The 25,169-nt window shown below is 39.1% G+C and overlaps 1 protein-coding gene across 1 annotated transcript in view; it reads right to left on the bottom strand.

Annotated features, from left to right (window-relative positions):
* Positions 1-299: 299 nt before the first annotated feature.
* The window catches only part of ZFYVE26 (zinc finger FYVE-type containing 26), a 50,113-nt gene continuing 25,243 nt past the window's right edge, over positions 300-25,169 (bottom strand). The window contains exons 22-42 of the mRNA XM_031049012.2: positions 24,476-24,672; positions 23,650-23,754; positions 22,966-23,088; positions 22,080-22,256; positions 20,678-20,924; positions 19,513-19,611; positions 17,484-17,641; positions 16,443-16,595; positions 12,975-12,987; positions 12,676-12,809; positions 12,368-12,588; positions 11,574-11,721; positions 10,322-10,537; positions 9,306-9,521; positions 7,626-7,823; positions 7,115-7,317; positions 6,091-6,232; positions 5,486-5,545; positions 3,975-4,157; positions 3,546-3,590; positions 300-2,665 (exon numbers count right to left, since the gene is read on the bottom strand). Coding sequence (XP_030904872.2) covers positions 2,456-2,665; positions 3,546-3,590; positions 3,975-4,157; positions 5,486-5,545; positions 6,091-6,232; positions 7,115-7,317; positions 7,626-7,823; positions 9,306-9,521; positions 10,322-10,537; positions 11,574-11,721; positions 12,368-12,588; positions 12,676-12,809; positions 12,975-12,987; positions 16,443-16,595; positions 17,484-17,641; positions 19,513-19,611; positions 20,678-20,924; positions 22,080-22,256; positions 22,966-23,088; positions 23,650-23,754; positions 24,476-24,672 — 3,248 coding nt within the window. The 3' untranslated portion in view covers positions 300-2,455. The remainder of the gene's footprint in view (positions 2,666-3,545; positions 3,591-3,974; positions 4,158-5,485; positions 5,546-6,090; positions 6,233-7,114; positions 7,318-7,625; positions 7,824-9,305; positions 9,522-10,321; positions 10,538-11,573; positions 11,722-12,367; positions 12,589-12,675; positions 12,810-12,974; positions 12,988-16,442; positions 16,596-17,483; positions 17,642-19,512; positions 19,612-20,677; positions 20,925-22,079; positions 22,257-22,965; positions 23,089-23,649; positions 23,755-24,475; positions 24,673-25,169) is intronic.

The following is a 25,169-nucleotide window of genomic DNA, read 5'->3' as shown; positions in this document are numbered from 1 at the left end:
TCATTTAGCTGTCTCAAATGGAGGCTTGCAGGTGAGAGTTTGATTAACTTTAAAAGCTTTCTGAAGAGGATTATTGGTTTGTGAGAGTACACATATGGGGCCAGTCTAGCTACTGGGAGGGCTTCTAAAGAGGTGGTATTCCAATTGATCTAAATGTTGAGAACACTGAGGAAAGAGATTTTGCATGACAGAACAATTCTTCCCCTTCAAATTACTCTGCTAAGCACAGCCAAAACAAAATACAGATCTAGAAAAGAAACCCACAGGTTATGCCGAGATAAAAAAAAACAAACAGCAGATATGTGAACAGTCATAATACTTTATTCTTTTTTTCCATTGTAAACAAACCTTGGTCATTAATAGAGAAGTTATTAACTGGCAGTACTCAATCCCTTTTTGCTGCTCAAAAATTCAAAGCCCCTTGTTAATTGCATGAGTCGTGACACAAGGCAGTTAGTCAGGATCAACCAGTTCTGCTGGCAAGAGAAAGATTTCCAGATTCCAAGTTAGGAAAATCACATTACAACAAATGCTATATAAAGTGCATGAGGTACAGTGCAAAGAGGTCAGGAGGAAAGGCAGGTACAGAACTGACTGGTCTGCATGACAAACCCCACTCTCTGTGCTCTACAGAGCTGAAGGAACATTTCAGAACACTAGGCATTACAGCAATGCTGATCTGAATACCATAAACAGTAAAACCTCTGCATAATTAGAGATTTGGAAATGACTGAAGACACGGATAGTGCCAGGCTTTAGGAATAGCCTAATGACTGTAATCTGAAGGAAAGCTAGGTCAGCCTGGTCAAGAAACAAAAGCTTTCATTAGTACTGCTCACTAATGAGATAACGCAAATCTGTGGTCAGGAGATTCTGAATGTTAACTGTGGTCATTTCCAAATGCTTTGCTCAGAGACATTTCTAGCCCTGCTCTAGTGAGCAGAGCACCTCCAAGAGAGGTGTTTGCATCAGTGGGGTGCTGCTCATGAAACACTAAAACAGGTGCCGGCCAAGTGCCTTTCTGAACACATGGAAGTGCGTTCTGTCACTACAGTGAGCTTGGGAATAGTGCAAAACTTTATTTGACAGTTATGTATTTATTTGACAGTTTATGTACTAAAACTATTTATAGTTATATTACACGTCAGAAAACCTGTTTCTTCTTTTGTTAAAAAGTTTAGTTTACTTCCAAAGTGAACTAGTTTTCCTACTTCTTGTGCTTAAGTATATGTAAACAACAAGAACAAACTCTTGTTGAGTACCTTGCTTTGTTCCATTTCTTTCGGAAGGTCCCACTACTGTCTACCATTCTCATGTCCCAGTCACAGGTGCTTTTTTCAGCATCCTTGAACACAGCCATTACACAAAGATTTCTGCTTTTTCATAAATATGAGTTAACCTAACACTTCCAGAGCAAAGCCTGTCAATATAGTCTATATAGTATGTCAAGTTAATACAAATTCAGTCTGGTGTTTAATCGTACCTGACAGTGACAGTTTTCTGATAAGAAACAAATAAATCCCTGTGTGACAGGGATATAGACAGCCTGTTGAATTCTACCACAGTTTGCTTTATCCGTATTTTCTCCTATACCTGATGAAAAACTGTGGAAGTTTACTGTTTAGTGATAAAGCTGCACTGCAACAGTTTATTTGATATTACCACAGCAAAGAAAGAGGTGCATGATTTTTCAACTATTTTAAAGTAGTATTTTCCCTTTGTACTCCCATTACAGGATACACCCTTTATAACTTCATTCATCTAGTAAGGGCTCAAGTACCATATGTATGGCATACATCAGACAATGTGACTGGTAAGTAGGAACCCACCATGGAGAATCACTTCGTACCTTTTCAAGAGAACTAAAGAAACTGGGCATGCTGTACTAGTGGGAGGGGAGAGGAAAACCCAGGGAAGAAGAAGAAAAAGAAGAAAGGACTAGCAATGGTTTGTAGAAAGGCTTAAACAAAATCTCTGCATTTCAGTCTTTGTAAGAGGACAACTCCAATCTCAAAAAACCTTACAGGAAACCCATAATCATAGAAGTTTTATACTCCAGGCTACACTGAGTTGATGAGATTTTACTGTCCTCTCTATTTAGGATTTCTGGATTAAAAAAAAAAAAATAGGCCCAAACCCCAACAATACCTCCTCCCTCCCAACCCAGAAAGAGAAGTACTCACCTAAATTCTTGCTTGTTCACTTTAAAACTGTCCCCTTATCCCCCCCCAAAAGATAGCCAAAAAACACCCTGAGGTAGTGACTGTTTGTCAAAATACAGGACTGGCACTTGTAATTTAGCTCCCTTCCTTCCACCAGAGGCACATTAGCAGCATCCATTTGCCACCAACATCAGCCAAGAGATTTCCATGTTACGAAGAGACTGCTGAGCCACATGCCTTTAAGCCATCTTGAAGCCTTGCCTCTCTGTATGGTGGCGAACATCAATTACTCATTACTTCCTAGTGCTCTGGGGAAGCCGATTTCTGGTTTTGGGCTGGTGTGCCAGGAGCCACTGGGTACAGATGGCCTTCACAATGTCATCTCTGCTGCTCTCAGCTAGCTGTCGCACATGCTGCACTAGCTGCACTGCTCTGGTCTTTTCCTGTCTCACCGAGACAAGGTAGGCAGAACGCAACTTGTTGCACATCACATAGGCCTGGATCTGAAGCAGAGGAGGCAATCAGAACTTGGTTAGAAAACTGTAGTAAACTAACAGCATAAGGTTCAACAACATTCACTGGAAATACATAGTTCAAAAGCATGTTGTACAAGATACTAGCAGCTTATGGAATATGGCACAGATCAGATCCCAGTGTAAAAGACGGATAGACAGCTGTATTTTATTGTTGTAGAAACCCCTTTTACTGTATCACCATGTAACTAGAACCAGGGAACCTATTTTGTGCATGAATTAACACGCCCTCATAGTGAGACTGTCAACTGGAGCAGGCCAGAGGACAGTCACAAATCTCAAGATTTTATTCCCATCTAGGCCACACAGGATCTACAGCAAGCCACAAACACTGAGCCACAGCCTCTTCCTCTATAAACATACACCTGCAGTTCACACATTTATCTGTGACTCTCCAGAGACTTGTCTGGCTGGTATGAAAGCTAACAAAGAAACAAAGTAGTTTAACCCGTGCTTCCTCTAAGAAAAGAAGCATATCAGAATTTGAGAAGTTTTATTATTTAACTCTTGATCACAATAGAAATAGAATACTCCTGAAACAGTAAGCCGAAATGGTTATCTTGGAGGTGTGTTGATCCTTGTTAGCTGTCTGCCATTACTAGAAACTTACACTGGCATCTGAGACATCTGGATAACAAAACAACAAACTTTCATCTCACAGCTCTACAATCATAAACACCACAGCCCTGAGGAATTCACTGTGGTTTTTACAATCTAGGAAGTGACCTTCAAATCTTTGGCTTGAATGAGGATGAGAAAGAAGATGGGAAAAGAGAACACGTAGGCTACAGACCAAGACTGGGCTGTTTAGCCCTTGCTAAAGGAGCTCCTCTGTTGTACTTTTACTTACCTTGTTTTCATCACTGTCCATATCCTGAATCAGATTATCAAGATCCTGTAATCCAAAGAAGGGAAAAGGTGTTCACATTTAGAGTGACTATGATTTCCAAATCTTCTACCCATCAAGCACCAAAACCCTGCATAAAGGAAGGGCAAGTTGAGATCACAGCTAGATGGTTATGGTGTCCCAGCTGTGAGGGCTGCAGATGTCAAAAATGCAGACAAAGTCTAATTCCTCCCTTTACTATAGGCATGGCATAACTTGCATAAGGCAAATCACACGCTCCCACTTTCAAACAATGCACGTAGTACAGAGCCAGGAGATAAGAAGGACTCAGTAATAGAGCAGCACTGGATGGTTTCCCTGTAGCCTTTATTGTAGTGTAGCCTCCACTGTACCCATTTTATTTCACAAGGGACACAATGCATGGAGAATTACCTCAGCAGGAATGTTCTTGAACTCATTTAGACAGTTCAGGATAATGTTATCCCCATCATTTTTTGCTGCAACTCCAGACTCATTGACACACTTGAGGAGCTGCCGAATCTCACTGTACTTCTGCTGCTTCACCAGCTGCGTGGCCACTTTGCTGTACACTTCCATAGCCTCCAACTGGAAGTCCTAGGGGTAGTTGGAACATCAAAGCAACACATTAAATGTTTTCAGCAAGTTTTTGCACAGTGCACCTGTACAGATGAGACAATCTCTCTTAAAGACAGTATCACACCATGCTACAGAATACCAAAGCTGTTCTGGGGGCCTCTGATTTGAAAGCAACCCTTGCTCAGGGCTGCCTTAAAGGTTACCTGTAATCAGACTGGTAACACTCAGTTTTGCTCAAGAACAAGAGCACTGTTCTCACCTCCTTTCCAGGGGTGGAAAATAATTTTTTTTTTATTTACCTCTGGCAAAAGATCTTTCCTAGGTCCCTCCCCACCTCTCCCTCACTTCGCAAGCTCCCACTATATTCTTCCAGCCACTCCAACAGCAGCCCACCCTTCATGTGCCCTTAGAAACAGAAGGCAACTGACCATCGTACACCTCCCATATGAAGGAAGAGATGATAAAGCTGTCAACTGAACCTGACATGAATCAGGCAAGAAAATAAAGATAAAGAAAAAAAAAAAGAAAGAAGCAGAAGCAATGCCAGGCAGCTGGATGTGCTGCTCCAGTTTTAATGGGGGGCAGTGGCTGTCGTTGCTGCCAAGTGATATTTTTCTAAGTCTCTCCATCTCACTACAAACAGGCAGGCTGCCTTGTACATTCTGACCCAAAAATGGGAGCAGAACCTGCCACATCCATAAATACTCTTTCAGTGCGCCACCTCTGTCCAGAAGTGGCCCTGCTATACCCTCTGTTCCAGCTAACAGCACTGCTTGAAGCAGTATCTTTTAGCAGCTCCTAACATGGATGAGAAACACAGAGAAAAGTTTGGAGCCTCATGAGCTGTGATTACTAATGGGCACCTCAACTTCTATTCAGACAAGAGGAAGGAGAGAACCCCTAAGAGACTTTCCAGTTAATTAGTTTTGCTGTCAGCCAGGAGAATACAGTACATAGACAGCCCTGGACTTATTTTATTGTGTCACTGCATAGCTATCATGAACTGTAGAGAGCTACCAAGTCAGAGCTCTCCATTCACAGCAGTGATTGTGGTTTGCCAGAGTTAAGTCACTGAACAAGGTATACAGCAATGGAAAACATATATTAAGTTCCAATGTAGGACACAATTAGTTCACAAATGTCCCACTGAAGCAGCATTTTAATTTCCTTACCAAGCTTCCAAATACATAGGTATTTAAGACCTGAACTGGTGACTTTTCTCACAAGAAGTCTTTCTTTTGGGGGATTAAACAGACATTATGCAAAAAATCTTTTGCTTAAGCAATTTTTGCTTGCAGGAGCTCTGTTTATAGTAGTAGCGCTTGTTATATCAAGTTTTTCCATACCTGAAGGACTCTAAATGCAATCCCAAAACCTTCTTCAATGTTCTTGCCTTCCAACATGACCTGAAAAGAGAGGCAGAGACAATTTTGGGGATGCACACTCCTTTTTCATTATACAGTTAAATAATAATGCATTTCCAGATTCTGCCCAAGACAAAGGACAGAAGACAATGCAATACTTCAGAGAACAGCACCACCCCAATAAGTAGAGCAAATATAGGGTCTACTGTCACACAGTGATTTCCTGTGGGACACTGGGAAAGTTACAGATGGAGCCGAGATAAAGTCAAGAAGGGTTAGAATAAACAGCAGTATTGGCCTTGCTTCAAAACACAGTAAGTTGCATAATCATAAGGCATGTTACTGACAGTATTTGGGATCATATCTGCCTCTGAAAATTTGAATTTTGAGGAGAGGAGCTCCAAGTTCTCATGTGTTCTCTGCTACTTTGAGGAAAACCATGAATTTTTCATAAATGGTAGGTTGCATACATGCACAAGTAACCTACCCAACGAAAAAACTGAAGGGCTGCTCCAATGTTTCAATGTGTATATCAAGTTAGTATTGTTGATGAAAAATAGAGCTGTGTTTGAAATAGCAGAAAGTACCTTGCAAGCAACATCCATTTTCATGTTATTGTTTCCAAAGAGTGTGGGCAAGGAGGAACCTGTCATTTGAGAGGTTCCTGAGCTCTCACATCGATGCAGGAACTTTGTTACTTCCATCTGCAGATCAACTGTATTGATGTGCCTAGACAGAGGAAAAATTCAGACTTTATTTTGAAATAGAACTAAGTTCACACAAATAGTAACTGACACCTTCTCTTTCTTGAACACATTTCAAAATCAGACATCTTCCCAACGAATTATTATTTTAGTTACTTTTTGACTTTGTCTTTAGTGTAGCCAAGTCTGCAGCACTGAGATACTTTCAGATTTGTGCACTTATCATGCACCACAAGCTGAAGGTGAGCACTTGTTCACATTATTTCAAAGTAAGCCAGAGAATCTGGATTCCAAGTAAGTATCTACTCCCTCTTTTTCACCTCATCAATGCATACTTCCCCCACTTCTAAGTTAGGGTTTAGCCTAAAAAAAAGGAAACAAACAAGCCCCTAAGAAAAACAGGGTACAGAACCCCAAGTACAAGAGGTATCTGGCTAAATTTACACTTCAAGTTTTGAATACAGGGATTTAGTTATGTCTGGCACCTATAACTTATACACGGTTGAATGCTGTGAGTTAACCCTGGTAAGCAGGTAAGCGTCAAGAGACTGCTTGCATTGTGGAGGGTTTGTTTGGGTTTTTTTTTGTTGTTGTTTTTGTTGCTTTTTTATTAAAGGAAAGCAAATGATGCACAGACTGATATTTTTAGTAGAAACAATTGCTCATCTCCTGGGCTGTTGGGGGAAAAGGTAACAGGAATCCTGTAACTGCAACTACATAAAAGTTAGATTTGGGTTAAGCACAGCTAGCATGTGTTGGCTAAATCCAACTTAAACACAAACACTAAAACAAAAAGCAAACAAACAAAAACCAACACCCCCTAAATAAAAAAATTCATTTCCTAAACCCCCCCCACAAAAGCCTGAATTTCCCCTTTAATGTGACTTAGCTTCTTGTTTACTGATACCTTGACACATCTGTAGCAGACATTTTCTTCCGAAAAGTGCATGCCATTTTTTTCCTTCCTGAATTTCTTGAGACCTCCTGCAGATAGACTTTGAGATGGTCCTTGATCTTTAGAAGCCACGTCTGTTTGCCTCCCAGTTCAGTGTAAGACTTTGCTCCATGAGTGAAAAATCTAATGCAGGTCATGGCAGCACGAACATGATCCTAGAAGGAATATACTGAACAGTAAGGTGGACCAAAGTACACCACCATCACTAATCGCTGTCTGTACTTAAGTGCTCAAACAAAGCAGGTTTTCATTAAAACAGCAGTTAAAGCAACTGCAATGCTCCAGATCCATGAGAAGTGCAGAGCAGACAGGCTTCCGTCAGGCTCAGGCCTTCCTATCTGTTTCTTAGGACTGAAAAGTAGCAAAAATATACCTGTCCATCATGCAGCTTTACACCAAAGTTAATAACAAAATATAACATCCAACATTTCACTGAAAGAGATGGCACTGACCCTCATCTTACCTTCATGAACTGTTGCAGCTCATACAGAATATGGTAGTAGTTCTTTCTCTGCAAGTATTTGCAGGCTGCAATCAAGTAGACTCCCCAGCTCTCCAACCCTGGATCAATGGTTTCCAGCAAGTTCTCCAACATATGCAGTTTTCCACTTTCATAACTTGGAATAAAGATCCCTTCAATGAACACTTCTGATGGGGATTCCTACACATCAGAAACATAGCCTAAAGCAAAGCCACTGGTGGCTTGTTGATTTTCCTTACATAACATAAAGCAGTGGTAAGTGACAGAGATCATAAAATTACTAAATAATTTGGTTTGGCAGGGATCTCCAGAGGTCATTTGGTTCAAACCCCCACTCAAATGGCTTCCAAGTTAGACATGCTGCTCTGGGCCCATCAAGTTCTGCACATGATAATACTGCAATTTAGTAGCCTCTCTGTTACCCTTTTACTATGTCTTACCCTTTTACTGTGCACATCTGAGATAAGCCTGGATCTATCTTCGGTATAATCACACACTTGGAAGCTAAAACCAGCACAAAGGTCTTCTTTTGCCTTCTTCAACCTGGAAAAAACTAGCTCTATCACTCTCCTCAGATATCATGTGCCTCAGGCCCCTAACTGCTTTGGTGGCCTTAGACTTGCCTCCACTCTTGACAATGTCTAGTTTGTACTAGGGAACCCAAAACTGGGTACAGCAGTTCAGATGAAACCTCATAAGTACTGAGCTGACGGAGGTATTTACTATGGTCTACAAATGCAGGCTCACACATTGCAGTTACTATAGAAAGAAGCATGTTTCACAACATGTCTTTAAAATGTTTATGCAGGCCATAATATGGGTTATTTTTTAAAAAAATCTAAGCATAAGATACAAGCTACAAAGCCTGTGTGCATAAAATGTTTCCAGACATCTAACCACAAAATGTTTCATCAGAATCCCAGCAGCTTACTGCTTTAAGGTAACAAATCTTCCTCTCTAGTTTGCATGACCACTACCAGTCTCCTTGTCCAAAAGAAGCACACTTAATTAATGAGAACCTTGTCAGAATAATTTCTAGGTTTAATTGTAACGGAACTGTTGTATCCAGAGGTTCTTAAGCCCTTCTATATTATGCAGTTTTCTTAAGGGAGAACTGGAAACCACTTCTTGGCTTCCTGTCTTCTGGGACATGACTCTCTATTCCCTTATAGTCCTACTAGTTACAGAAATGCAAACATGGGTGTCTGATTCAACAAACAATACCAAGAGACAGAACCACTGTGACAGAGTGTTTAGTGTTATCAGCATGCTGGAATTCAAAGCTTTCCTCCTCTTTTCTGAACTGTATGACAATAATCCCAGGTTTTCAGCTTTGCAGAGAAAAAGACCAAGAACTGCTGATGCGTACCTTTGTAATAAAACCTCACAATAAACCCCAAATGAAGCAAACACTTGCTCCTCTGTAGAAGCCACTGAGAGAGAAATTAAACATAAGATGTTCAGACCAAAGTTAATTTTTCATGTCACTGAATTCTTGTCAGTCCCTGGATAGTACATATAACATTTAGGACCCCCAAAAACTCCTGTGCAGAGAACCACCCAGAATGCTGCACAGTGCTCATTACTGTCTTCGACTGGCCTTCAAACCTTCTTAGCTACTTTCAAATTTCAATTTAGGTGATAGCAAATCAGATTACCCACCTTATTTAGCAAGTGAAGCAGTGCTTCTCTCATACAGTCATGCCTCATGTAAAAGCTTATTATTGCCAGATTAGTGCCGTAACTATGTAAATAGAACAAGCACTCTTGATAGTAGCTGTTGTGCTGAATCTTCCCCTCACACATCATCTCCAGAGACAGACTTCTTGTCCTCAGTGTTGCTTCAAGTTCCCTCAATGTGGCAAAGTAATCATCATCCTGCCATTAAAGCACAGAATCAATGACAGTTAATGAGTAAAACTTTCTTTTCAATTACATCTTGTCACTTGGCCTTGAAGCATCCTGTTATTTTTGTTTTTAAAATAGGTATTGCTTTAGAAGGGCGAAAAATCCAGTAAATGCTTTTTATAAACACTAGATTGGATCTCTGCTACCAATAGAGGTGCTGTGTGTACCTAGCATGGCTAGCTATCCACGGGACAGACAGGAGGCTTATTTAAACACAATTCCACTGTCAACAGCTACTTCAATAAATAGTTCAATCAGGCTTTTATATTCTCCTAAAATATATACTACTAAGAGGTCTTTCATGATTATGATTTTGCAGTTACTTAGTACTAAAAGTAATTTTTGGTACCTAATTAGAACTTCCAGAACTAACTCCAAAACACATAATAAACAGTGTTTAAGAACAGTTGGAAAGCATTTGTAATTTCTCCCCGAATTCCTGCAAAGCTGTCAGAGTTCCAGTACAAAAATGGCATCACCACAGTATCACAACATATTGTTGGAATTGAGTTTATTTTCCTCAAGATTGTAGTAATAACACATGAACCAGCATAGCTTCTTTCCCCTCCACCAAGCATGATCTGGTTCTCAGCCACCAATTTACTGTGATGAAACAGCTAAAAAATTTATCAACAGTATTCAGTTTGCATTCTGTAGTCATGACAAAAGAAGGACAAAAACATAACACACCTGATACACATTGTTTTAAGATGTGTATTAAACATCATCACTTGGCTTTGGTGTAGCTCTTCAGAGCAGACAGAACAGACTCTTACCGCAATGAGTATGGGTTTCACTGTGGACTCCAGGTACTGTATCACATCCTGGACAAGCCTTGAACCATGGTTCAGCTGGTTTAGATCCATAGGTGGTTTTAAACATCGGTTAAACTTCTCCCTGGCTGAACTTAAATTTCCAGCTTTAAGGCAAGCCATGCCCCAGGCATGCCATGCTCCACCTGGATCCAACCCAGATTTTGTAGAAACCTAAATTAAAAATTGTTATTATTGCAAAACAGTACCAGCACAGAAAACAGGAAAACTGGCTTATCACACAGTCTGTGATTGTGACCTTTAAATCCCTAGATTTACGTCCCATTAAAACCCAAACAAAACACAAAAAAACCCGTGCTGATTATTTCTGTATTACTGACACAAAATGCCAACTACCAAAACACCTGTGATCTCCAAATGTAGAAATACTTCTTATTGTACAAATTGAAGCAATGATTTATATAGGAAATTTCAGTTCAGCATTTTTAAAACTCGAGACATTTTCACATCTGCTTTTCTAAAGCAGATTTTTACAGAGCAGAATTCATCAGGTTTGTAGTTTAAGAAAAAAAAAAAAAGCAACAGAAGATGCTTCATGAACTGGCAGCAAATTTTTTATTTCAGGTAACTCTGCTGATCAGATTTATTCCCGATTTTCTTTAGTGGACCAGCTGCCTTCAAGCATGACCTGTTCGTATTCAAATGGGTCATCTATTCCTATTGTTTATTACCCCTTATAAATCCTAATCCAGTTTGCAGTATCATAATCCTGTGTTTAACAAACTGCAAAGCAATAAAACAGAGGCTTACAAAATCCTAGGAACAGGAGGAAAACAGAAGATGATAGGAACACAAGATGAACTCCAACAGACACATTTGCTACCATCGCTGATTTCAAAGTAAACGCTTGGGCAAGCTGCCTTACTATTGTCTCAGCCCTTCTACTGGATGCAAGATTCCTCTATCTAATAACTTCCTTGCAGTTACTCCATTCCAGTTTTAATTGTCCTGGGAAACAAGGTCCCTACTCCTCCTTTCAGCAGCCTATTCCACAGCAGAAGACTCTTCTCAGTACTTTTTTTCCAGTGCTCATAAAATAATTTCTTCCTTGTTTAAAAACTTAATCCCATTTTGTAACTCTTTAGATATTGTCCATTTCACACATCACATCCATCTGAACTCAAGAGGGAGAAAAGTGAAAGCCACTACAGAAGCATTATTAACACTAACATCACCCCACTGTCATTACCTCTATAGCTAGTTGATAGTACTCTGCTTCCAGAAGCTGATTTCTTAATCTTGTTACTGCTGCAGGGAGAAGAATCTGATCTAAAGATGGTATTGGATGGTAGGCAGCAGCAACCAAAATATTCAACACATCCACTTTGCTGATGTAGCTAGGAGAAAACAAAGAGATTAAGCAAATACATATGCTGTCACTATTATCATACACTTAAAGAACTTTATGTCAAAGACAACTCTTAAAGCAGTGGTTCTTAGTCACCAGTATAGCAGATTTCTCTATCCATCACACTATCCTATTCAGACTGGTTTTAACCTTTTTTTGTTTTGTTATTGCCATATTCAGTAGAACACTGGCAGAGGCTGATAGCAGACACCAACTGTGTTACCAAATCAAACTAGTACGTGTGAAATGTATGTATTACAACCACCACCTCAAGCTCTGTAGGACACAACATGAGGGAAGGGTAAAATGCTCATTCTCAAGATGCACAGATTTAAAATCCTATATTCAAATAAAAATTGAAAGCAGACATAAAATATCAGAAGTAAAATATCCCAATTTTTGCAGATTGCTTCTACCTACTCTGATAATTTTCTCAGTAAATATTGTGTAGTCATATTACTTGAATTTCTACTATTTTAACTCTTACATTATTCTTAAATTATGAACTTCTCTTCTTGTTGAAAACATCCATAGTACAATTACAAAACAAGCCTCCCACCCTCCAACTCCCCAGTAAAAAGGATAATGGTCTTGACAATACCTCAATACACTCTAGTGAACATCTGATAAATCACCTGTCACAGAGAGCTAGGTCCTGGCTCCTTCCAGCTTTTACAAACATCATTTTGGCACTGAAAAGCAACTGTTTCATGATGTCCATAAGCAGACCAGCATCCACCTCAGGGTTAGTGAGCCCCTGGGACAACTTGCAGCAGTGATCTATCAGCTGGTGGCCACAAACTATGCTGTCACTGTGCAGACTAAGGATGGCAATACACAAGGAAGAGCTGGGAGCCTGATAATTCAAGGAAAGACAGACAAACGTGGGTACTGAGGTAGTTCACAATGAAAGTGCTTATATTCAACTTTTTCCAGACCTCACCTGTTCATAATAAAATTCACTGCGTACAATTTCATTCTCCTCTTCATTCAGTGAAAAAATCCATTCAAGCTCAGTTGCTTTGGGTATTCGCACCACTGTGGAATAGTCATTATTAGAAGTTTCTACAGCCAACCCTCCCCTCCTCTCCCCCCCCAGCAGAATCATCATACAATGAGACTGGCTAAAGACACATAATGCAGAGTATTTCTATACTCTTGTAAAACAATCGTGTAATCCTCTCACTGTGCCATTTTCTGCCAGTATCACACATCCAACATACAGATTACAGAAACATTTACATTCCTCAGAAGGCTGCCAAATTGTACTTAAACTCATTCTCACTGTTATCAACACCCTGTCATGAAAAACTGGCTCCAGTAATGTATCTTCAAATGATTATTCAACTCTTATCCTACAGGACATCAAGTACAGCAACCTTCCCTCTTTAGCCTTCCCTCAGGCAAGTTATTAAGTATTTCTGAGCAGGAGGGAAGTAGAAATTTGAGAGCTGTGGGTTACAGCTAAAAAAGAACCTGAAGAACGAGATGTAAAAGAAAAGGTATACTGATTTCGCTGCCTGTATCTTCTTTTCAAAATCTGGGGCTATTTCAACACATGGTCTAGCAGCTTTAAGACAAAAGATTGTGAGAAGATGAGTTAACCCTTTCTGGGTATTTTTTTCACATAAAATAGTATTGAAGACAATTGGAGTTTGGAGCAAATGATTCAAGAAATTTAATTTGTATGAAAAGTCTTTTTCTTTCCTCCAAACTAAGGAAATTTGTGTTCTGAAATTAGTAACACAGAATAGCTACAGATCAAATAATGTCTGTCATTTGAGTGCAGCTGAGAATGCACAAGTACTCTGATGCTTGAGTTTGATTGTGGTTCCTAGCAGAAAAACAATGGCCAATATCACAATGCTAAGAAATTGAGGATAATGCTAATTTGCTACTCTTCCCCTGATGAACTCCTCCTTCTTCTTGGAAAAACTTAAAAAGTCTCAAAATTCACTGTTACAGATTTCACAGAAGGACTGTCAGAGTCTTGAATAACTCTAAAACTGCAGGGTAAACAACAAAAAATAAATTAAAATGCTGGCTTTAACTGGAAACTGGAATAAACTAGAATAAAGCAGGCTTGGAAACATTCGATACTCTTGCTTCACAGTGTCATCAGAAAAACCAGAAAAGCAGAATAAAATACTTTCCTTCTTAAATCTGAGGATTTTGATACTGTTCATATTAACTCCTACTGAATGAATCATATGGGCAGAGTGATGCACAGCAATGCTGCAGGCAGAAAGATCTAACCAGAAGCAGCAGCTCAGAAGCTGCATTTCAGCTGTTTCAGTCCTGTAACAAAGGTAGCAGTAAAGCAAACTTCTGTCAACAGTAGAGGAAAAAAACCCAACTCAAACAGCCCATCATACTTAAAAAGGAACAAGTAAGGAAAAAATACTTGTTTGCTTTGCAGCACAAATGCATATTTTGCACCATATTTCACATTACTGCTATAAGCACTTCCAATAACCGGAATTTCTGTCAGAATTTCATGTCAGTGTACAAAAATTTTGCAGAATCATCTCAAACACCAGACTGAAAACAAACAGTAAATACTTTCTAGGGAAAAATGGCAAAGAAAATGTCAACTAAATTTTATTTTTATTCCTGAAGATACTAGATATGGAAATTGAGGCACTGAAGTGAAATTATTAGTCCATAACCAACAAAGGAGATGAACTCAGGACACCACCAGACCCACAAGAGGGGCCTCATCCTATGCTACCCTGAGCCACCATGGGGTATGGGGTACCACCCCAGCACACTGCAGTGGTACTGAGTTGCACTATCATGGTTTGTAAAAAGAGGATCACTCAGCACAGCTCTGTAGTGGGTTAATTCCTACTCACACCACAACCTCTCACTGGCTGTTTGTAGTATGCAAAGTGCATTCTCCAACTGTTGTTGTTTTCAGTTCCTTCCTTTAATTCCCATTCAGCACATTCAATATTGGCTCAGACATTTTTCCTAAATCTCGATTTCCATTCACAGAAGTTTGGAATGCTCAGTTTCAGCCAGCCTGCTCATACAAAGAACATTACTGGTATTTTGTAACTGAGGTTCTTATCACCCTTCAGCTGCAACTAGATGCATCAACTTCCTATCTCCTATGTTCCACCCCAGCAGTGTTCAAGGCCAGGTTGGAGAGAACCTTGGGCAACATATTCTAGTTTGAAGTGTTGGAAACAGTTTGCGTGGGAAACAAATGATCTTAAGGACCTTTCCAACCCAACCCATTCTATGATTCTGTGATTCTATGATCTCCGTCTCCAGTTTCCTATCTCTAACTCTGCTGCTCATCAGGCACTTTAAAAAAAAAAAAAAAATTAAGTTTAATGTTACCCCACTCCTTACCTTCTACTTGGTCCTGATCTTCTTTTCTGCTGTAATAAAATGACAGAAAAAAACATTATGCCTACTCCAGCACACTGAGGAAACGATTTTAAGAGACATGAATATGACTACCCTTCTCAGAACACTGTCTTGTAAAAATCTCATCTCTCTCTCTCCCTGCCCTGACTCATTACCCTGCCCCTAACCCCTACTATCTGGAAACACCCTGCCTCTGCTTTGTTGTATTTCAACTATACTAAGTAACTAGTCCTTAAAACCTTCATTAGGAATAGTACTGTTGCACACATCATTAAAAAGCAGACACCAAGAACAAGAGCTTCCCAGTATCAATATTTCAGAAGAAAAATTAAGGTTTTGGTATCCAGATCTCCATCTTTCAGATTTAATTGGTTTTGATATACAAACCCAGACACTTAAACAATAAAAACATGACAAATGGCCTTCAAACTTACTGGTAGGCTCTGCTGATCTAATCTGGCAGAGTAAGCAACCATTCTGACACAAACTGCTTTAACTAGAGGTGACTGATTTTTTTTCAGAGGTTCCTTCTCAGATCTGCACAGTATTGCTCTTTTCATAGCAAGCCTGCCAGTACTACCATAGTGGAATACTGTGATCTGCAGGCTTGCTAGGAAAAGAGGAAATGCAGCTGAAAGTGCAGCTGAAACAGTTTTACACTTTGTGACCAGACAGCAGTATCAGCAGGCTTAACAGGGTCACAGAGTAACAGTCACTCTTTCCAGCTGCACTTTTCACCAGCTGGTTTAACATACACACAGTGAATTTCAGCTTAAAGCAACCACATAATGAAAATGTCATCACGGCTGTCCCTTTTATTAAAGGCAGTTTCAAAGCCAATCTAATAATGAACTTATATTTGAATCCACAAAGGTTCAAGAAGTCATAATCAAAGGATTATGGAATAACATTAAACACTGATAAATTCAACACAGTCAACATGTAATGTTAATCCAGGAGCCAAGTAAACTGCAAGAAAATTTGTCACACTGTAGTAGTTTGTGTTGAGTGTGTTTTGCATCAAAGCATTCCATTCTCAGGCTAATGTTCAATTGATGCTTAAAGAATTAAAGACTTTGTTGCCTGGCTCCCCAGTGTTCTACCTAACGTGAAAAGTAAGCTGAGTCATAATGAACATCCCCACACCTATCAAACCCTAAAATCCCAGTAGCTGGAGGCCAAAAAGTTAAAGTAACTTACTAAAGTGATGTTATTATATTTTGCAGATAAACCCACATGCTTATTTCTCTCTCATTCCATTCACATACTCTGCTGTGTACATGAAATTGTGAAGAACCAGAATGGAAGGACTTACATGCTTGTGTCTTTTACCAAGCCAGGCAGATGGTCTCTGTTGTAGTAGCTATAGCATTGATCGCATACACGAGACAGATTTTCTCTGCAAGCTTCTACTGCCATTTTCTTGGTGGAGCAAGAGCTGCACACCAGCCTGCCACAGCGCCTGCAGTGATGGCGCCTGTTAAACTAGGCAAAAGAGGTCATGGATGAGCAACAGAAAGAATTTACTGAAGTCCTCTCCTATGTCTGCCTCCACTCCTGAGTAAACGTACTCCTTTTGAAGAGAAGAAACAGTGAACACGATAAGGCTTTTCAGAACTATACAATAATGGAGTCTCACTGTCACATTTCTTTCCCGGAGAGGGTATGGCAAACTAAAAAAAAAAAACCCAGAAGAAACCAAACCCAAAAGTCAGGGTCAGGTATTTAAAACACATTTGCTGCTGTCTTCGGCTTTCCATTTTTAAATTGTCCCAGTTTTGACCACTGTGATAGTTAGGTCATCTCTTGGAAAAGTTAAAAGCTGTAGACTGTCTGACACCATCTTAGTAATTTCCAAATTAAAAATCAACAGATACTTTGGAAAACAGTACTCGAAGCAACAGAAGATAACAGACTGCCAAAACAGCTGCAAAACTTTAAATTATTCTTCTCCCTTACAGCACCAATGCAGTTGCTCAAGTAGTCAACGCATCAAAAGGTCTTAGCAAAGTGTAACCAACAACACGTATACATTTTCATCCGAATACGATGCTCACATTATTTCTTGCCAGCACAGTCAACTAGACAGCTTTCTGAAAGATTAATACTGCTATTATTATATGTTTTTTAGATCTTATAGTTTTCTCCTCTCTGACGATCAGATTTCCTATTGTGCCTCAGGATTCTGAGGAGCTAACTATCTCCACAACTCACTGAATAGAAACTAATGATTAAATATCAAAGGACTGGCAATCTTGTCAGGCCTACACTGATGAAGACAAACTTTCTGAAGTAGCTAGTGTCTGTTAGGCCAGGCTATGAGCAAGTTTTTGTATTAAGGTCACATGTCTGTACTTAGTTTTTGCTCCTTACCATAGTGAAACGTTCAGTTTTGCAAACCATACATATTGTTTCAGTGTCGTCAGGTATCCATTGCTGCTTTGGTGGTGGCTTCTCAGGAGGCACAAATTCTTGAGGGCACGAATTCTGCTGCAGAATTCTGTCTCTGGGACTTGCAGATATGGTGACACCTTAAAAAGAGCCAGGCCAATAAAAACACAGAATGAGATTTAAGCTCTTTAATGCACTGTTGAATAGCAGAAAACACTACATATTTACTGAGGCTGTAAGATCTGTCTCACAAGATGATTAGCATTACCTTCAACCATGCATGGCAAAATAACATTGCTTAAGGAATATGTATACTTTAAGATAAAACTGTAAGATTATAAACTTGTAGCATTTCAATACTGATAAGTAATAGTACATACTTACTAACAGACCTTGACCATAATCATTAGAGAGGCATAAACCAACTTGTCAACATCTGTTCTTTTATCATATGCAGACACTTAGATGAGGAAGAAATAAATACCCCACTATATGTATATGTTTATATATATATATATACATACATATACCCCAGTATATGGATACCAAAGAGTGATATAGCATAAAGCATAATCTTAAGGATACCCAGTGTTGACATTCATGAAAACTGGGACTTTTTTAATCATAGGAAAAGTATGGTATTGCTAGCAACAGCATATCCCTCCCTGTTCTAGTCCCCTTTACAATCTAATGTGCAGAAATCGGTTGCCAGAGGCAGTAGTTTAAACCTTTGTCTTTTGGGGTGTCCTGACCTTGCCAGTGAAATACTCATTGAATCAAGTTTACAGTATTACACTGGCTTTTAGTTTATATGCTGTAAAGCTAATTATAAAGTTCAACATGTCACTGCAGCCCTGCAAGCCACCTTCTGTGCACATGAATGCTAAACTAAAAAAAAAAAGGAAAAAAAATCTCCATTCCATAAACCTAGCTCATGCTCATCCAGTAAATACTGGATTGTAAAGGAACATTCGAGGGCAATACATTCAAGTTTTGTAACAACAGACAAACATTAAGCTGACTATTTTAGGAGAAAAACTGATGAGCTACACAGCCCAAACAAAAGACACTGCTGTTGCTTAATGTAGACAGAGGAAGAGTCTTCAGTTCACAATAGAGAAACAGAGGACAGTTCAGATAACCTAAACTGCAGATCAGGATACCATTGTGCAGCTTTAGTTCAGGACACCAGCTGCTGAGAACCAACAGCCTTGGTGGTTGGAAGATATCCTTTGCTACTCATTCCCTGAGAGCACACACTGTGCATCTCTCACAATATAAATCCTCCAAAGACTGCATTTCTTGCATTAGAAGATGAATGGAACCTATAGAAGTGATTGATTTTAAGCCATAAGCATTATTCAGTTGTTTTGGCTTAAATTATTTTTGTTTCTATTTATCTGTGTTTGAGGACTGTGAGTGGAGCCTCTCAGACAACACAAGGTCATATTCTCTCAGGTCACAAGAGGAATCCTATTAAAAACAAATTCAAAGACCAAATGAATTATGAAAAAATACAACAAATGAGATTTCTGTTGTAAAGCAAAAAAGTTAAGAGCCAGAAATAAAAAAAGTTACTGAGCAAAGAATAGGAAAACAGGGAGAAGTACCACAATGATGGGCTTCCAGACAAGCTCTGCCTATATACCCAGACTGAGAAGTCAAGACACAGAAAGATTAATCTGCAGCACTGGTAATCCACTGCAGATGTAGTCCACCTTCCTATGGCCTGTTCAGGCTTGGGTTCTTTTGTGCTGCCTGGAACAGAAAGCCTTTGTGTTGATTTCTCAGACATATTGTAGATACCTACCAAAACTCAAAACAGAGCTGTAAACTTCTTGTTCCCTTTTAAGTTTTCTTTTAATTGGACCCAAAGCACCCAACTGCAGAGATCTACTAACCTGCATTAAATGCAGCCCAAGTTACTATTAAGCAGCAGGACTGACATACACTGGAGATAAAACAAATATGAGCAGGTTCAAAGAAAATGGCACCAATGACTTAACCTTACCAGTAAAGCTGACAGGAGATAGCTCTGATGATCCCGATTTAGACATTGTTTCAGACTCCAATACCTGATTGAGGCTTTCTTGGATACGTATGAGAGAATCTAAAACAAAGGGAAAGGGGAAAAAGAAAAATGTGGAGAACAATCCTGGCCATACATCTACCTGTTTTTACAAAGGTAAGAGGAATCCATTCACAGGGGTATGTAAGAATGAAAGAACAAAACAGGACTAGCTATGTAATTACAAATTACCATGTGATCATGAAAATTAGGCCACAACTGTTAATGCAAAACTATATATTCAATGATCTAAGACACAGAAAAGGATCCTTATCAAAGCTATGGCCTACTGACAGGCACAAGGATAATAAAGCTGAGAGTAAGTATCAGATGTGAAAAGCCTTAGTTGATGCAAGATGCTCAGGGCAAATATTAAATGTTTCACATCACAGTGGAAGGAACATTCTTGCAAAACTATATGTCATTTGGCATGAAAAGATAGATAAGTGTTGCTTTTTTGATAGCAAGAGCTGCATCTTTAAACTGTGAAATGAAGTCAACATTTGGAACTGGCATAAAGCAAATTGGTCCCATATAGGTAAGTAGAAATAGATAGGTACACACACCATGCACCTTAATACAATGAAACAAAAAGCACTAGACTTGATCTGCAGCACCCTCTGCTGTTCCAGTTCTAAAACCCCTGAGCGCACCAAATACAGGAAAAAATCAGACAACACAGCCAAGAAAGGACTGAAAAAGCAGAAAGGTGAACTGGGCTGAGAATGTTAAAAAGAGTTACAGGTTTAAACGTCTTTTATATGATAAAAGGAATAGGACTCTGGTAGAAGGCAGGTTTTAAAACTCCTTAAGACATCAGTGACTTTGTGTTAAACAGGAATGAAATAAAATTGAAGTTTAGAAGAAAAGAGACCCCAAAAATGAGCAAAGTACGGGAAACTTTTGAACCTGTTGGTCCTTGAGAATATCTATTTACAAGACAGGCAAAGATTTTAAGAACACTTGGGCTTTAAGACTTTAAGAACCTTCTCAGCTAGAGGGAGACTGGAGGCACACATCTGAAAATGTTTTGCCAGTTACTGAGATTATTCTGGGTGGAAATTGGCCCTTTCCCACGTGAAAAAACAGCATTCTCACAGGCAGTCACCTGATCTCTTTTCTTTTAATGAAAAAGGGAAGTTGAGAGCTTTTTCTGCATACTTGGAGAGCAAATTGTCAATGTCTTCTACAGTAAAGCCAACTTCCTGCCCAGCTAAGAGCTGGTGCAGTGTCTGCACAGCAACAGCTAACCAGTCCACCTTCATATTCATGAGAAGCTGTTCCAGCATGAGCAGCGGCCTGGAGGACAGGTGGAAGTAGTTAACACGGGAGAGCTCAGGCAGAGTCAGCAGCACCTGGGACACAAGGAAAAAAAGCCTATTAAAATTATATACCTTCAAATCTGTGTTTCTGTAAAACTAAAGACGAGAAACTAGCACAGTAGCTTATGAAGATAATGGAATAACATACAGGGGCCAAAAAATGGAGGTGGGACTTCTCAGACCTATTCCTACTTCTGTTATGGAATTATTGAGGGGATTGCAGAAATTACTCAGCTTCCACTTTCCCATTCCATAGAGCACCATCTCATTTCAAAGTTGAAGAGTGGAAAGCATTGTGACCCCATGGCAAATATTAAGGTAGAGCATGTTCTCTTAATAAAATAATAAAAGAGTATTAGCCCAATCATTATCCTTACATCACTTGAGGAAACATTAGGAGAATTGCTCTTATTCCTCTTCTCAAAGACAGTTAATATGGACACTTCTCAAATCAAATTATCTCTTCAGAAGAGACAAGTAAGGAAACAGCAAGCCTGACAAAATACTGCTGTGGCACACACTGGAGCAAACTGTTATTTGTACTCCTACAATAAAACAGACATTACCAAAAGCACTGCACTTTATTTACATATAATGCATTTGACTAAGATAATCTGCTGGTTAATGAATGCATCTATTCCCAGGCTGAGCACAGAACCTGTACAATTTCTGTAAAGGCAATGACCTTCCAAAAAGAGTAGTGATATTGTCTACCTCTGGAAGGCAGTTGGGCAAAAACATGCCTTGTAAGTGTCAGACCACCATACAGGCAGGCATATGTAGGACACCTGGTGTTTCTGACCCAGAGAGTAAGTTTGAGGATGCTTTCTTTTTCACACGGGACAAAGACAGCAACTCTTCTGATAAACACTACAATTCTATTTTAATCTGCCCCTACCCTCTTTTAGCCTATGCATTTCTCCACTCCCTACAACTCAAACACAAGACTGCTCTGTTCACATTGGGAGCTACAACTACCTCATAATACAGGAACTGCAAAGATGGACAAGGGAAGAGAAGTTTTAAGCCATCTCTAAACTTTGCTTTGGATCTCAAGACTGAGGATCTTAGACCTGATGTGGTGAGAATGCTCTCATAAAAGGTACAGACTTTACATATTATGTATTATAAAATTACTTATATAATTATATTTTGCCATAAATCCCACAATACAGGAATTTTACTCACCTTTGATCCCATATAGAGTGCCTGGATTTCATTACGGCGTGCTGTTGTCAGATTTGCATAGAAGTGAGCTGTGAGGTAATCAGCCAATAAGTGAGAGGCTGCCAAGTTTGGATGCTGGTCAAGGGACTGTTCACTGATGGCAAGGCAAATGCCAGGGTCTTCAATCCTTTGTAAAAGCTATAAAAGCAAACAAAGTACAGTGAATCCCTGCTACATTCCTGGGGAGTAGCCTTTATAACTGTCAGTCCACAAAAGATTATTGCGTCAAGCAAATTAACTTGCACAAATGTCTTACATATATAAGAATGATTTAGATGATCCATTTATAGACTACTCATTGCCTATCTGTTCCATTTATTAATCAAAATACTTTAAAAATTAAATTAAGCAAAAAATTAAAGAAGGAATTGGTCAGAAGGTGTCGCGGTCAGAAGTCTTCCCTTTGCTTCCACACTACTTTCAAAGCTATGTCTGAAAGAGCCTGCACTTTATCTTATGCTCTGTTATTAGCAAGAGTTCTATAATTATTAAAACTGGAAGAATTCACACTTCACTAATTTGGGAACTGAAGCACAACTGACCAATTCCTCTTAATAGTTTCACTCCTGTTCTTCTGTTTAAGCAGCACAGAAATGCTTCATTATCATTTTTCAAGTATAATGGGCCTTTTATTTCCATGTAAGTGACATTTCCAACAACTAGATTGCCAAACTGGATTTTCACTTAAGTGGAACAGGGGAGAGAGGGGATTCTGAAAGCATATCTAAGCAAACAGCGTTTCTTAAGGAAGAAACCAAAAACATCATGAAAATACACATGAAGAAAAGAAAATGTTTCTCAACTTATTTGACCTATGGATGCAAGTCTGAAAGAGTGTTGCTATTACCTGCAATGCTTTTTCCACGTCTCCTATCTCCAGTAAGTGAAGAAGGTGCTCACGGTGAAGGTTGATCAGCTCTTCTCTTGGGACAGGATACAAGTGCTCCCATTCCTCACACAACTCATAATCCTAAAGAATAAAAAAGAAATAAAAATAAAACAATAAAAGGACAAACTCTACCCTTTCTGATACAGCTGTTTCTCCCAAAGTTTTCCTCAACTTCTCAAGAAATTCTGTAGTTTAGACTACAGAATGTCAGTGTAAATAATTACATTAGATGATTAATTACTTAGATAATGATAGTCAAGTTTGTCAGACTCACTGCCTGCATTGAGAATACTTTTTCATCTCACAGTAAAGCTAGCCAGATCTAGAGTATTAGTACTTATATAATAATCAAGCCTGTATTATTCCAAACATCATGCTATTAGTCTTCAACATTCTAAGAGAAAAGAACAAGTTGTATCTCAGAGTAAGAGTTATAACAAACATACAGATTATTAACTACAGGTAAATCTTGACATTAAACACAGATCTGTGTGTGTTTCTGAAGCACAGAACTGAGCAAAGCAATCCTTCTACCCAAGGTAATCTCCGTTGATCAATGTTTTCAGATGCTACTTCAATAAATTTTTCTATTCAAAGTTGAATGCATTCCAATTCAACAAAATTCACAACAGGATGCCTGACCTTTGCCTTCAGAATTATATTCATGACAGCCTGCGGGTCTTCAGTGCAGGTTTTTTTCAGCTCCTGCCAGTCATTCCACAATGGTTCATTTTGCACATTCAGAATCTGAAAGGAAGTTAGTATTAGGATAGCACAAATTATAAAAGCTTTATCTACAACAATAAAGTCTATGGGAACAGCTGGGCTGATCACATCAAGAACTGCTTCATAAAAAGAAAAAAGTCAAAACAGAGACTCACATTTATGTCTACTCCTTTTCTAGGATGTTGTAATGCACTTGCACTACAAAAATGACCACACAAGTTTCTCAAATGTATGAGTCTACAAAGCACACTTATAATGGAAGGGTTTTGCAAGATTAGATGTTTGGTATCTGACTGAACTTGGGTATGTCCACTAATCTGCAGCTGGAACTGACTACAATACAAACACACTTATTGGACCACTAGTCTTGTACACCATGCCTAGGTATATCTGCACCTCTCAAGCTCATAAAAGGATGAATCAGCACAGAAAGCTTTGAGAGACTCCAGCATTTGTATAGAATGGAAAAACAAATATTTTGCAAAAAAAGCAGCCTCATACAAATGTTAATGTCTATTCATGTTTGCAGACCTGGATGCTAATATGAGAGTTACGAGCAATGGGAGCAGAATGTTAATTGGATATTGCAGCACTGAAAACACATTAATTGTTTTGGATGAAACACTTGAAAAGCTATTATAATGAAAAAAGAACCAAGAGCTACAACTTTTTCAAAGGGGAAGTGTATTTGCTCCCTGCTACCTATTTCATCTCACTGGTTACTTGAAGAATAACTTTGTACCTTCTGATAAACCTGAAGTTCTTTCTTCCTGCTCTGCAGAATGGCTTTCAGTTCATCAGCTATGCCCAAATCAGAAATGCAATAAGCTAGGATTTCCAAGCAGGCATCAAGAGGCCATTTGTCCAGACAGCGCAGAGCCAACCTACTTCTCAATGTTGCATTTTTCACTGGGAATAAGTACTGCCAACCATCCTTATCTGTACAAGAAACAAAGCACTAGTTTGAAACTCAGTTTCTGTATTTTGGCAAATAAAAAAAATCCTCATTCTCACTGGATCAAATCACCAAAAGAAACAGTACAGTGCTGAAAAATCTATGCAAGATGCATAGATCATTCCAAGCATCAGATTCTCAGAGGAAGTAACCCAAGTTAGCACAGACATTTACTACCTCTAAACTCCAAAAGGCACCTGCTTTCACACAATACATCATCCATGTATGACAATAACACTGCTGTAAGAGATGCTCCATTAACAGTACTATTATCAGTGTCTACTCATGTATTCAGCGCTCCACATAAAAATACCACCACAGATGCATTCCAGTTTTCTTGTGCTAAATTGGTCAGGATTTGCACATTTGCAAAACTGAAACTACACTATCAGAGAAAGCAAATTTAGAATGAAGGGAAGTGATCTGCTTCTGTCTTTGGGTTTGCCCAAGGACCACTACTTCAGTTTCACCTCTCGATCCA

This window comes from Melopsittacus undulatus, chromosome 4 (assembly GCF_012275295.1).
Source record: "Melopsittacus undulatus isolate bMelUnd1 chromosome 4, bMelUnd1.mat.Z, whole genome shotgun sequence".
NCBI lineage: Eukaryota > Metazoa > Chordata > Aves > Psittaciformes > Psittaculidae > Melopsittacus > Melopsittacus undulatus.
Note: the sequence above shows the minus strand (reverse complement) of the source record. Positions and strands in the feature narration are given on the sequence as shown.